The sequence below is a fragment of the Protopterus annectens genome, chromosome 11.part0, assembly GCF_019279795.1.
Source record: "Protopterus annectens isolate FY-2018-M chromosome 11.part0, PAN1.0, whole genome shotgun sequence".
NCBI classification, from domain to species: domain Eukaryota; kingdom Metazoa; phylum Chordata; order Ceratodontiformes; family Protopteridae; genus Protopterus; species Protopterus annectens.
Window position 1 is genome coordinate 855,076,607 of NC_056745.1, and position 14,253 is coordinate 855,090,859.

Consider the following 14,253-nt stretch of genomic DNA (forward strand, 5'->3'; position numbering starts at 1 on the left):
AAAAGATATGGCCCATAAAGGAGAGACTGGCACCTGTCAAGCACAAGTTTGGGTAATTAACAAACAAAGACGTTCATTGCACTGTCAATCCAGTTTCTTCCAGTTAATTCAAGTATTTTACAGTCCTGTCAATTCTTACAGTACACAAGGATAACATTGTACATCTACGAAGCTATGAACCATTTAGTTTCCACGATCTTCACAGCACTTAACTTAAATGTATACATTTTTTTCGTACAAGAAGAAGTTTGAAAATGCTTTAATAAACATGAACTACGTCAAAAATTCTATGGAAAGAGTAAAGCATTCCTTACCTGGAGACATTACAATCAAAGTCTAGGCCATCATACAGAGAATCCACAAAGCAATTTGCACTTCCTAGTGTTGATAAAGAACATTTACTAACTTCTGCGCTGTTCATCAACTTCATCATGGCACGAGGATTTCCTCTCACATCATGTTTATACGATCTAGAATATGCAAGTTTAATTTATAACATGTTACTGGTTGGTATTCTTTTTGGAAAACATAACAAATGACACAGATCAACAAAAGGCAGCTCTGAATGGCTCTCAGTTAATGTGCTCTTACATCGTAACTATAACCATGACTAGGTGGCACTGTATACACTGAAAATATGCAGTTTGGAGGATAACGTTGAGAAAGGCTACAAAATATTACATTTTGAAAATGTGAAGCAGCATGCAACTTACTGGTATTAAAAGGGTAATGGGAAGGGTGAGAGAGTCTGACCAGATGAGTGAAGGTGTCTTCAAAAATCTTTTATGTTAAGCACCCAAAACAAACCTCTTACTTTCTGTGGAATTAACATAGCTATCTGGCATTTGTAGAGCAAATAATTCAAACAGTAAGTATAAGACCATCAGTATCTCACCACATTACTAACACAGCAGCTGACTGGGTTGGGATCATTAAGTTTCCTACAATCAGGAAATACTCTTTTGAGGTCAGCAACTGATTCTTCCACTTAATCAATAATAATGTATTTTTTACTGACATTCCTACACTCCAGGGGTAAATGCACACCCAATGCTTATGAATGCAGAAATGCCATGTGCAGACTTTAACAGCATGCCTGTCTCCAGATCCACACAGAGTTCTTCCCCAACCACCAAGTAGCACACCTGCAAATAAAGAGATAAAGAAGGTTTGACATCTGGAAACCAAAATCATATACAAGTATACACTTGCTTGTCTAACAGGGGAACTCCCACAACTGAAGCTGGAAGGAGGCACTGTCAAATCAGAGAGCAACAGTAGAAGGGTCCTCACAAAGAGAGGTGTCTGCATAAATTAACTGACACAATAAGACAGCTATCTATTATACTTAAAAATGGGGTCTATTTGTTTTATCAATAACTGATTAAAAATACAAAAGAAAATCTATTAGGTGGGTAAGGAGCTGAATGACACCTTAAAGGCATAAGAAGAGAATGATGAGTCTTGGGGAGTACAGATGAAGCAAAAGAACACCGACTTCTACAGCAGGAGCTGAATGAGTAATTTTTGAAGGTGTGAAACAAGGACCAATTGGACAAAGCAGCAATACCAGCTTTGGATTAATTTCTTTAGCAAGCACCGAAAGCAGCCCGTTGTGAAGAAACCTTTCAGCACAGGTTCTAATGCATGATATATAGGATTACTATAATGTTGGCAAACAGCAGGCGGTTGAGTGTCAGAAGTGCAGTTTTCCAGTAGGCAGTTTTGCAAACCCAAATACATAGACTACACATCTAAGGGGTAGTGTAGAGTATTTGAGTTCGAACTTTTGAGTGGAGATTGTGGTTCAGTGAGGAACAGGGAATTAACCCATTTCCTCACTGTAGTTTGTAGGGGGTGTGGGGTGCAGGGGGGCTTGCCTCTTGGAAAACAGTAAAATTCATGTGCCGTTGACTGTACAGTATCACGGTACTTTACGGTACATAGCATGGGTGAATGATGTTACCTCCTGCTATGTCAAATACATTGAACTACGGATGTCGATGTATTCTTTTGAGTTTTCTGGTTGTTCGATGTTGCGGTTTTTGCATTTCAAGTCAACAGTGAAGCCGGTCTAGATTTCAATAGTAAATGATATTGTATGTGTGTGTGTGTGTGTGTGTGTGTGTGTGTGTGTGTGTGTGTATATATATATATATATATATATATATATATATATATATATATATATAAATAATACACACACACATGCCATATGTAATACATATGGCAATGATTTTAAAACTTTCAAAGGGTTTTTTAACATGGTTTCCAACCCTTTCATCCATATAAGAAAAGTGACAGCACCTACTTAGTCCTCCTAAACTCATGCATCTTCAAATCTTGAGCTGAAAGTACACATCCAGCATATGAAGGATCAGCCATGAAGTTCAAATCCTACAAACAGGAGGAACTTTTCAATGGTACATGAAAATGCAACATTCATTTACTTGTATGCCTGACCAGCTGGTGCTTGACTACAAGCTTGACTCTCAGAAGATCAGGATAGACAGAAAGAGTTGTCAAAACCACCAAGACGATGGGATATCCGAGAGCCATATCGATCAGGTACTTGGGATATGTCATGATTACCCTTAGGTTGATAAAGCAGATTTGGTTCAAGTACAGTTTATCCAAATGGGGAACCCATTCCATTTAGCAAAGTTTGCTTGGTGACGTTGCAATCTCCTCCAACTCACATAGTGGAAGTCCTGGCTGCAATGGAGGGTCTCCAATAGCAGCAAAACCCTGAAATGGTGCTAGGTGCCTCCTCAAATGTATGTGATCGAGTTGCTTAGAAAATAAATTTGCGCAGGCAACCTGCTTAATAGTGAATGTTCTGTCTGTTGCAGTACTCCTTACATCTGTAACTTCACCATTAGATGCCCTGTTCATCCAATCTGCAAGAGGTCAAGAGACTTCTCCATGGTGCAGAGTACAATTTACATACAGCACGTTTAACATGATAGTAGAAAAACGGGTCTATATTAGAACACCAAACGTTCAAAATTCCGAGTGATCTAATATCGACCTGTTTTCAGCGAATGCTGAAAATATCGAACAAACAGAAAACAGAATTTTTTCCTAGGAAAATAATTCAGTTGTCCGTTTCTGTTGCTTCGGTATTTTCAGCAGTGTGGTGGAAAGTTACGGGTCGGGTTCAGGTAAGTGTGCGATTGTGTGGACATGAGGGTTAGGGCGGGGTAGGTGACTGTGCGATAGTGACGGACCTTAGGCTTAGGGTTTGGGTTAAGGTGATAGTTAGTGGTATATGTATAGTTTAGTGTAGGGTTAGGTGTAAGAGTTTAGGTGTTTGTGTGTGGATTGCTGTTTGTTTGGTGTGCTTGTGTCGTATGTATGTGTTTTGGAACAGCAAATTTTTTCCCTAGGAAAATAGGCTTTTTAGGTACCATTGTAGTTTCCTTATATGCAGTTTGGAATGAGTAGAATGCAAGAAGCCATGAACCCTAGATCTTGCAGGATTTTCCTTGCGGATAACTGGGTCCTGGTGGCTAGTTGAGAGAAGTAGGCTGTCAGGTAGGTTTGTTATTCTGGTGTAAGGAATGCCATCTGGGAAGCTGTGTCCAGGCTTGCTCCCAGGAAAACAATTTTTGAGTGGGTACTGGTTTTGATTTCTTTTCATTGATAGTATACCCCAGGGAGGTCAGTAGGTCCTTTACAAATGTCAGGTGCTTTAGCAGCTTTTCCTGACTGTCTACCTGAATCAGGCAGTCGTCTTAAGTATGGATAAATTTGAATATTTCTTTGCCTGCAAAAAGCAATGGCGCGAGCCAGACATTTTGTGAAAACTCTGGGAGCAGTGGCTAAGCCAAAGGGAAGTGCAGAGAACTGGAAGTGCAGTGATCCTGCTTTGAAATGTAGATATTTCTTGCATGATTCCCTGACTGGGATGTGTAGGTAGGCCTCCTTTAGGTCTAGGGTGGCTAATCAAGCATCCTTGGAAAGCATAGGAAGAAGCTGCTGGAGGGTGAGCATTTTGAATTTTGATATCACCAGAAAGGTGTTTAGAATGGATAGGTCGAGGATGGGGCGCCATGTGCCCTCTTTTCTGGGTACCAGGAAGAGTCTGGAGTAGAAACCTAGGGCTGTCTGTTCTGCAGGAACATGCTCTATTGCCCTCATAGAGAGGAGAGAAAGGACTTGCTTTTTGGCTTCTGCCCTCTGGTTTGGGGGAAGATCTAGGAACCCTTTTCGGGTTGGCAGAGTGTGAAAATAAAATTTGTATTCCTGGGACACTATGTTGAGGACCCAGCGGTCGTTGGTAATGGTGGCCCAGTTGTTTGGGTGGAAGGAGAGTTTTCCTCCTAGGGGCAAAGTGCACGTGGGCAGAGGGAGGAGGTAGAAGTGTAAAGTCATTGTGAGCTTTTACCATAAGGAGGTGGCTTAGCACTCCCTGGTTTTGAAGAGAAGGAACTGCACTGCTTAGATCTCTGCATTCCCTGGGGCTGTTGTCTGGGGGACCTGCTTCCCCTGGGTTTGGGCTGAGCAGACCTGGGGGGCAGGAAAGAACCAGTGCTTGGAGGGGCAATGCCTACTGAACCTCAATGGCTGGACCTGTAAGAAGTCCTTAACTGTCTGTATAGGTTTAGCTTTTTCTTCTCTTCTGCCTTGGTGCCAAATAAGTTGTCTTTGTGCAAGGGTGCGTCCAATAATTTGGATTTGACATGGTCTGGAAAGGTCTGTTCCTTAAGCCAAGCATGTCTTCTAAGTACAGAACCAGTAACTGCTGCCCTGCAAGATGCTTCTAGGGCATCAAAACCACATTGTAAGGTGTGCTTAGTCACTTGACTTGCAAAATGCATTAACTCTTGTAACTCTTTTCTGCACAAGCAGGGCAAGAAGATATTTTTTGTTTGAGGAGTTCCATGGTATGTTGCTGATATTTCAGCATATGGAACTGACAATTTAATGCTCTAATAGCGAGAGTAACAGAGGTGTATACTTTTTTACTCCATCTGTCTAATGCTCGGAAATCCCTATCTGAGGGGGTAGGATTCTTAGCTGAAGTTGCTTTGATTCCTTTAGGTCCTTGAGAGAGGACCTTGGGGTCAGCAGTAGGATTTTTGAAAAGAAATTTGAGAGAGTCAGGGATTCTATAGTATCTGTCAGGTTTCCTGGGAGCAAGAGGCAGGGTGTCAGGGGTCAGACTGGATTCCATAAAGACATCATCCACAACATCCAGGACAGGAAGAATGGCCAGAGGTCTGTGCTGTGGAAGATCTAAGAATTCCCAGAGTCTCTTTTTTGACTGAGGATAGTCCTGACATTCCCATTGGAAATGCTCCCTTAAAGTATGTAGGGTTTCCCCAAAGGAAAATTCCTCGGATGGGGAGGCTGAAGGGATGGATTCCTCTGCATCAGAATCCTCATAAGCAGAGAGGGGTTGCCTATCTTCATATTCAGATGCATCAGAGTCATCACATTCCTGTTCAGATAAAACTACTGGGGATAAGTCTCTTTTTCTTTTAGAAGTGGTAGCCTGGCTTCCCCTGATTAGCATTATAAGGTCTTCCACCATTTTAATAATTTGAGACTGAGGCAAGGAAGCAGGGGCCTGAGCTTGGGTCATTGTTTTTTTGGGTCTAGTTCGTACCCTGGGCCTTAGAAACTCTGTAGTTTTCGAAAGAACTGTAGATGTGAAAGAAGTCATCGGTCTGTGTCGAGTATCGGTAGTGTGAAGTTCTTCCTTGGAAGCCAGTGCCTGCTCAGCGGCTCTGGACCCATCCAAGGTAGAGACATCCGCAGGATCCTTAGTCGAAGAAGAGTCTTGCGGCATATCGGACTCCGAAAGGGTCTCGGTAGCGGCCTGCGAATCCACAGAAGCGGGCATCAGGGGCTGCGAAAGTGCCTCACTGAGGATCGGAGAACTGACGACTAGCTTAACGGAAGCATTGTCGGCAGTTTTGGACCTGTGCGGTCTGTCTCCGTCTTTATCCTTACGTTTTTTCAGAAGACCGGTTGTCTGATGGCTTACCGAACCCATATCGGAAGTCGGGTACTGAGAGCGAAAATATCTAGCTACAATAACAGCCTGACGATGTATAGTTCTGGCATTGAACAAACCACAAAAGCGACAATGGGGAATGTCGTGGTCTGGGCCTAAACAAGTGACGCAGTAGGAATGAAAATCTCTGTGTGGTATTTGCTTTCCACAGGCAAGACAATTGTTAACATTTTCTGACATCGGTTAGAGCAAGAAAAAAAGGATCCCAAATGGGGTACTTAGCTTTAGAAGACTTCAGCTTCAATTCGGAAACAAAAAACTCAGGTAGCGGCCGACCGGCACTCGTGCGAACTGCTTCTGCTTCGGGCTCCTTGGCAAGAAATACTGATATAATGGTGTTGGCTGCCTGTTTTTATACCACTAATGACCTGACGTCAGTCCTGAAGTGACAGCAACCGACGCAGAAATACTAAGCCTATGGTATTCGGGCCGACTGAGAGCTACCCTGGTAGGGATAACCCTAATGTGATGACTGCAACAGTGAAACATGAAGAATATCTTTTATGCTCCCCCAATTTAGCTTCCTGCCAGGAGCAAGGCCACAGCGAATATGTACTCATGTGACATGCAGATCTCGGAGGAGGTCACGGGGCTCAAACATTTGAGGAGAAGGTAGAGAATTACTCCTCTACCCAGTTTAACAGCAAGTCACCCATCATATAACCCTTGCCTAAAGGGGAGTAAGGAGGAAGAAGACAGTAATCCAGCAGTTATAAGAACAAAAGTTATGTACTCACCTTAATGCTAGATCCATGTTGTCCTCCTTTGTCTGTTTCAACTTGTGGGTTACTCGATCCAGCTTGGATCAGAGACCAACCAAATCTCGAAGGCTTCAAACTGGCCGAGCTCCTCTTCCTCTACTCATAATGCCTCACTCAGCTACAGAACCTCAGATCAAGTCTGCCCCTCTCTGCCTAAACAGACAAAACTCCAACCTAAAAGAAATGATAAATACCCACAAATAAGGTAAAGAAACTGCCCCAGCTTGGTCATCATCAACAGCAGCCCCCCTTTTCCCATTTTTCTACATGGAGTCGGGGTAACTGTCGCCAACTCTCTTGATTCAGTGCCACACTCCTGCCTTCAACACTCATGCCTGACTGCCGCAGATCTTCTTTCGCACAATCCATCCACCTCTTTGCTGGGCATCCTCGCTTTTTCTTACCTTCTTCCTGTCTGTCCCAAATCCTCCTCCTAGATTGTCTGTGCCCAAACCACTTTCTGCAATTGCAGCTACTTTGGCTTCTGCTCTTATGTCCTCATTTATTCGTCTGTCCCAGAGTGTGGATCCTACCACCTTTCTCAGGCACTTCATTTCTATCACCTCTAGCTTCTTCAACTGTTCTGCCTTTACTGGCCAGGTTTCTGTACCATCCAGTAGTACTGGTCGCATCATTGTCTTGTACACCTTACTTTTCCACTTCTTTAGCATTCTTCTGTCATAGACTACACCTGATATTCTATGCCAGTTGGCTGCAGCCCCTCTGATTCTAGCTTTGACCTCTTCATTCAGACTACTCTTCTCCTCAACTACCCCTCCAAGATACTTGAAGCTGTTTACCTGTTCCACTATCTTCCCTTCTATCTCTATTCTCAGCTTCTTCCGATTTCCCCAATTTACTGCCATTACCACAGTCTTATCTGTGCTTCGTTTCATCCCATTTGCCTTCAGATTTGCATTCCATTCTCCTATCCTTTGCTGAAGTTCTAGCTCAGAGTCTGCCTGTACTGCCACATCGTCTGCATACAGCAGATTTGTTGATCCGTCCCCTCCAACCTGTTTGCTAATGTAGTCCATCACCAGTATGAACAGCAGTGGGCTCAGAGCTGAACCCTGATGTACACCCACTCCCACTGTGAACCCCTCTGTGAGGCCGAGCTCTGTTTGTACTTGAGTCATTGGGTCCTTGTACATAGCCTGCACTAATTCTACCAATGTTTCTGGGACTTCGAACCACCACAGTACTGCCCAGATCAGCTTTCTTGGGACCCTGTCATATGCTTTCTCCAAGTCTAGGAATGCCCAGTTGGACTCTCTCCTCATTTCTAGCTTATTCTCAAGTATCTATCTCAAAACAAACATCGGGTCAATTGTGCTGCATCCTGATCTGAATTCAAACTGCTGATCTCCCATCTTACATTCTACTACTCTGCGTATCCGTTTATCAATCACCCTCTCCAGAGCTTTCATGCAATGTGACAGGAGTTTGATGCCTCTGTACTGCTTACAATTGTGGATGTCCCCTTTGTTCTTGTACACTGGCACAAGTATGCTTATTCTCCAGTCATCTGGGATATGCCTTTCTCTCCACACTGCTATTAGTACCCTCAGGAGCCATTCCTCCGCTATCTCACCCAGCATCTTTATCATACCTGATGTGACCTCTTCTGAGCCTGCTACTTGCCCTTACTTCATCTTCCTTAGTGCTGTTCTTACTTCTTCTACGGTAGGCTCCTCTTCTCTCATCGTAGGCTGTTTCTGGGGCAGTACAGCTTTTGTGGGGTTTTCCTCATTCAGAAGCTGCTGGAAATACCCCTTCCATCTGCCTTTGATGTCCTCTGGACTGGTGAGCAGGTTGTTGCTAGCATCCCTTATGAAGGGTGTCTGACCATCTTCTTTATCTTTCTGTCTTTGCCTTGCAACTGGATATAGTTTCTTTGTGCCCCTTACTTTTCAGAAGTTGGTTCAGTGCCGCCGATGCAGTATTCTTTGCTATTACAACTTCTTTCTTAGCATTTTTGTTAGCCAACCAGTAGTCCTTCCTAGCCTAGTCAGTCTTTTCTATCTCCCACTTTTTCCTCCACTCTTTCTTTCTTTTGATGACTTCCTGGGCGTCTGCCTTCCACCACCAGCTTTCCTCATGTACCTTACTTCCATACCTGGCTCGGCCACATATCTTTTCTGTAGTCCTAACACATGCTGTTTTTAGGCACTGCCATTCTTCTTCAACTCCACCTATTTCCTCCTCTTCTTGGGGTGCTAGAACCCTAACGTGCTTTCTCTCCAGCCAACTTCCAGGTCTTCAGCCTGGTCTCTTTTGACCTTAGAGCCTTCTCTGACAACTGCTTGGAGCGGATTGTGGCAACTAGTGGTTTACGCTGTGGGCTGTTCACTGGGGATGACTTAGCAATCATGGATTCTACCCCAGTGCCTTTTCCTTACAAGAGGAAGTCTACCGGAGTTACATATTGACTACTCTTATATGTGATCTTGTGACTGTCTCTATTTCTGAACTATGTGTTGGCTATTATCAAGCCATTTACCAGACAGAAGTCTAGAATGGCTTCTCCTTCTTTATTCCTGTTGCTCCGCCCATGTGGACCCAGGCAGCCCTCATATCCTTTTCTGTCTGTCCCGATATGTGCATTCCAGTCCCCCATTATCAACACCAATTCATGTTGTCCTGCTTTATTTAATAGGTCCTGCAACTGTTGTCTGAATGCACTCTTTTCCTCACTATCACAACCCTGCTGTGGGGAATAGGCTGAGATTATGAATACTGCCCTATCATTACACTGGAGTCTGACTGCCATGAGTCTGTTATTAATTCTGACGATATCCCTTACTGCCTTCTGAAGCCTCTCTCTCACCACAATTCCTACACCCAACTTAGTCATCATATTAAAAGGAGCTTGCCACCCAGACAGGCAATGGGCAGGAGGGATGGAAGGTTGAGCTATACAGAGAAAGACCACCAGTGTTATGGTGAGTACAAAACTTTTGTATCCGATGTTGAAATTCAAATCTCACAGTAGAATGGTCCCAAAGAGGAGAATATAAATTTTTTAGAGCAGTCAAAGGCACAATGACCCTGCTGATGTGAAAGTTGTAAATAGCTGCCAATTGCACTTTAACTGTAGAATAACTGGAACTAGTGTTAACTCATTACATCCGAGTGGATGCTAGGAGGATTAGTCACTCTGTAGTGGGCAGCCTTCTGATTAAACTTTATGATCAAAGGTATCAGAGCATAAAGCATACATGAGACTCCGCGGCCAAGCATACAGAACAGCATCCATATGTGACTGCCCCTGTGGCGGGACTAAGATGTAATAGCAGTTTTACTTTGTGTTGAAGAGGGATGCAAAAAAGTTGCAACAAGGAGTGCCCCAGTGCAAAAAGGTCCAAGCACAAATCCTGGATGCAGAGACCACATGTGAGGAAGAAGGATGTTTCTTGCTTAAATGTATACCAAAATGTTGGCCCTCTCCAGGACATGCGGCACAATCAGAAATCACTTTGACAAAATCGCCGAGATTAAAGTGCCCACTGCCAGACCCTCATGGCCTTCCAGTAAAAGATGATAAGATTGTGTTCCCCTGTGTTTGTTCAGATACCAAAATGATAGCCATATGGTCGGTCTGGAATGAAATCACCCCCCCTTGGGAGAACATCCTGAAGAGCCTGCTACATCAGGAGGACTGCCCTCATCTCCAAGACACTCAATGTGAAAACTGGCCTCAGAAGAAGGCCAGGTCCCTTGTACTGCACTCCCTTCAAATGCCCCTTCAAAATGCTCCTCCCCAATCCCAGAAGGGAGACATCTATCTTGCTTGTGCCCTGATGGGGGGACAAACTCCTTCCTGCTGGATACAGAGGAAGACTCCAGCCACCATGTGACCTGCTCTTGACATTTGCTCAAACTATGAGAAAGTCCATGAGATGTATTACCTAAGATCACTACACTGCCAGAGTCCATTGCAGAGCCCCCATGAGATACCCGACTAGACGGACAAGATCAATAGCAGCTGCCATGTGCCCCAACAGCTTCAGAAGAGAGGATGGAGGAGCCCCTATTTGTAAGAAAGCAAAGAAACTGCCTGAGGCCAAAGACTCAAAATTCTACATGCCAGAAGCTTTGCGATCTGAGTAACAGTGTCCAAGTGGCAACCTATGAATTGTAGTGCCTGAAATGGTTGAAGACTTGACTTCTGGTAATCAAATGTGATCCCCAAGGAACTAATCAGCTGCAGTAAGATGTCCATAGCCCTGTTTAAAGATGCTCTCATGGGAGCAGTAGCCAATCATGCAGGTAAGGAATTACCTGAAACTCCCTACAGCCGGAACAAGGATGCTATGATTGCCATGCATTTGGTGAGCACCCATGGATCAGTGGTGAGACCAAATGGCAGTGCTCTGAACTAGTCATAATCAGCGCCTAATCAGAAGCACAGAAAGTTTCTGGAATGCCTGTCTTTATATGATAATTGGTGTCCTCGAGGCTGATCAAGCACATCCACTCATCCTTCTGGGCAAAGTAAAATATACTGTACTTTGACCAACCAGAATTTGGTCCGTTTTACAAAGGGATTGAGCTTGCTCAAATCCAAGACTGGCCTGAGGTCCTTGCTCTTTCTTGGGACCAAAAAAAAATATTGAGTAGACCCCAGATCCTCATTGGATCTTTTGAATGACCTGACTTGTCAGCAGCTTCTGAAATTCATCAGCTGCTGCTCGTCTCTGATGGAATGGAATGTCTGGAAGACGACAGAGAGTCAAAATTTGGAAGCACTGAAATTGGAACTGAATAACATCTGATTTGTCTCTTAACACCCATGCGTCCAAAGTGATGGCCTCCCAAGCCTTCAGGTGTAAAGTCAAATGATGCCTGACAACCCCCAGAGCAGGACAGTTAGGTAACCCTTCAGAATTGCTGAAAGGGCCTCCCGGAGAAAGCCCCATGGAATCCCTGATTCTGCGGACCGCCCTTGCCTCATGGGTGGTATCCACTATGGTTATCTCCTCTGTCTCGGGGGGGGGGGGTGTCAGGAGGAGCATGTTGAAAAGACTACTGTGACTTCCTGAAGAAAAGAGTTTTTCCCCTTTTGGTTCTGGGAGAAGGACCGCCGAGGGATGCAAAATGTATGCCAATGGCACGTCTTTATGTCTTGCTCGCTCCTGGTCAAAGTGTCTTTAACATTTGGCCTGAACAGTGTGGAGCAACTACAGAGGGTGTAAAAAAAAAGATATGACTTAAAGCAGACTGCAAAGTTACACAATCTCATCCATGCATGGTGATGTGTGGCAATGCCAGTGCCAGTGATATGGGACATTCTATCTGCTGCACTGGATAGCATCCTCATGAAGATGTTAGCTATTGATTTCAAGACAGACAACTGAGCCTCCAGAGTCTAGCGGAACTGCACAGGCACCTCAGACATTCTGGTGATGAGCAGAAGAGGCAGGGCGGGTTCAGACTGGGAGCCATCTGGGGTGGACAATCCAGAAGCAGATTGAGGTGCCGATGGAGAGGGCATACTCAACCTTTCCCTTCCCCTGACAGGAAAATAGCATTTCAATGACATTGAAAGCTAAAGCCAAAACTGTCTGTTCAAAGCAGAAGGACCTCAGGTCCAAAGATCCCAAGGAAGCTGCAGACTCCAGTGGAGCCATGGCCTGCCCAAAAGCTGAGACCAGAGCCAAACTATCAAAGGTTGATTCCCCAAGGGGAAGGAACTACCCCAAAGCAGAAATATCAAACTTGACCAGGAGACACCCACCTCAATGCATCGGCCCAGAAGTTTACTGGGCTCTGACATGGAGACTAGAGACCAAGGAATAGGTTGGAGTCACAATCTGCCAAGCCATCACCACCAACTCGCCAGAAGGGAACATCACCAGCCCCAAAGACCTCAGTCCATGAGGCATGAGTGAGAAAGTCAAGTTGAAGGAGTTGAAGCACCAGGGAGGGATCATGGTGCTGAGGGAAAGAAGCCTAAGTTGCCCCTGAAGTAACGACCTCATCAGCTGCTCAAATCTGAAGCTTTTAGACTGCCAACAGACCTTGATGACTGAGTCAATGAAAACACTGAAGGAGCAAAAGCACACAAATGATTCAAAAAGGATACACTCCAGTGGAGCAACAACTATAGCTGCAATCCAGGAATGATGGCAAACTAGACCTGGGGTTCTCCAAGTGACAAAGGGATTACGGGTAGAGGAGGAGAAGCTCGGTCAGTTGTGTTGCAGACTTGGCCAGTCTCAGACCCGCATCGGGTCTGATAACCCTCAGGTTAAGTCCAGATGGAAAAAACATCAGATCAAACATGTAATGGGGGGAACTGCTACCTCAGTTATGGGTAAAAGAATCAGGAGCACTTCTGTAGAGGGGATTTGGGTGGTACATAGATCAGAACTTTTTGAACATTGCTTTTTGCAGCTTTTTTTGCAGGGAATAAAGACTGGGAAGACTGTATTCTTAACATTTAGTGTGTGTACTACTTTAGCGAGCATGATTTTTCTGCTAAGTACAAACTACTCACCTCTTTATAAACTAGAATACACTTATCTACTGTTATGGTAAGTTACCTACATATTTCTACTATGTTCTTGGTTAGACCACTGTTGCATTATTCCTTACATCTGGTTTAATTTCCAGAGCTTAAGCTAACTGGGTGATGGAATCAGAGTGGTGACCACTGCTGAGAATGCCTTGCAGGGCTGCCTTGGCAGCCCCAGCCTTGTCTCTAGCCCGGGAATATAACTTCTAGTGCTTGGTAGATGTATGGAAAGATGACCAAGAAGCTTCCAAAATAGAGTGGGAGTCTACACCCTGCATGAATGCCCTAGTAGTTGCAACAGCATCAGTACTGTGGGCCCTAACTATACTTGCCTGCTATTTCACTTTGCTAGTGCAGCAGAAAAGGGTACACAGTTAGAAAGAAACACTTCTAAATTGTTGCTTAGACACTGGTAGTCACCATTTTTTCTCTGTCAGAGAAATGAAGAATGCATCAGTCTATCAAGATAAAATGTCAGCTGCCTGCGCTCATCTCAGTAGTGCAGGATTCTTTTCCCTGCTCTCTGAATGAAGAAAGATGATGACTTGAATGCATGTATTTCTGGTACATTCTGACACAACCTTAGGTAGCAAGGAAGGAATAATCCTAAGGATTGCCCAGTCTATGAGGAACACCAGGAAGGATGGTATACGCATAACGGTTTGAAGTTCTAAGACCGTCCTGGCTAAGAAATGCCATCAGCAACACTGTCTTCCCAGTAGGAATGTTACTGGTGAGGAGGGTGCTGGCTCAAAGAGGATTTAAGTCGGTCTTTCCAAAAACAAATTTCGGTTTCAAGTGGGTTTCTCACACTTCCCTAGTGTCCTTGTATTAACTCGTTACATCCAAATGATGCCTCCATGCACATCTGCAGTTAACTCCTACTGACTCCTCTAGGCGTCAAATATCGCTTGTTCATATGTACATCACTAATTCCAAAACTATGC

The 14,253-nt window shown here is 44.3% G+C and overlaps 1 protein-coding gene across 2 annotated transcripts in view; it reads right to left on the reverse strand.

Moving 5' to 3' along the window:
- HSPA14 (heat shock protein family A (Hsp70) member 14) overlaps positions 1-14,253 on the reverse strand; it is a 580,056-nt gene that overhangs the window by 340,333 nt on the left and 225,470 nt on the right. For both annotated transcript variants that reach the window (XM_044088271.1, XM_044088270.1), the window contains exon 9: positions 315-470. In XM_044088271.1, coding sequence (XP_043944206.1) covers positions 315-470 — 156 coding nt within the window. The remainder of the gene's footprint in view (positions 1-314; positions 471-14,253) is intronic.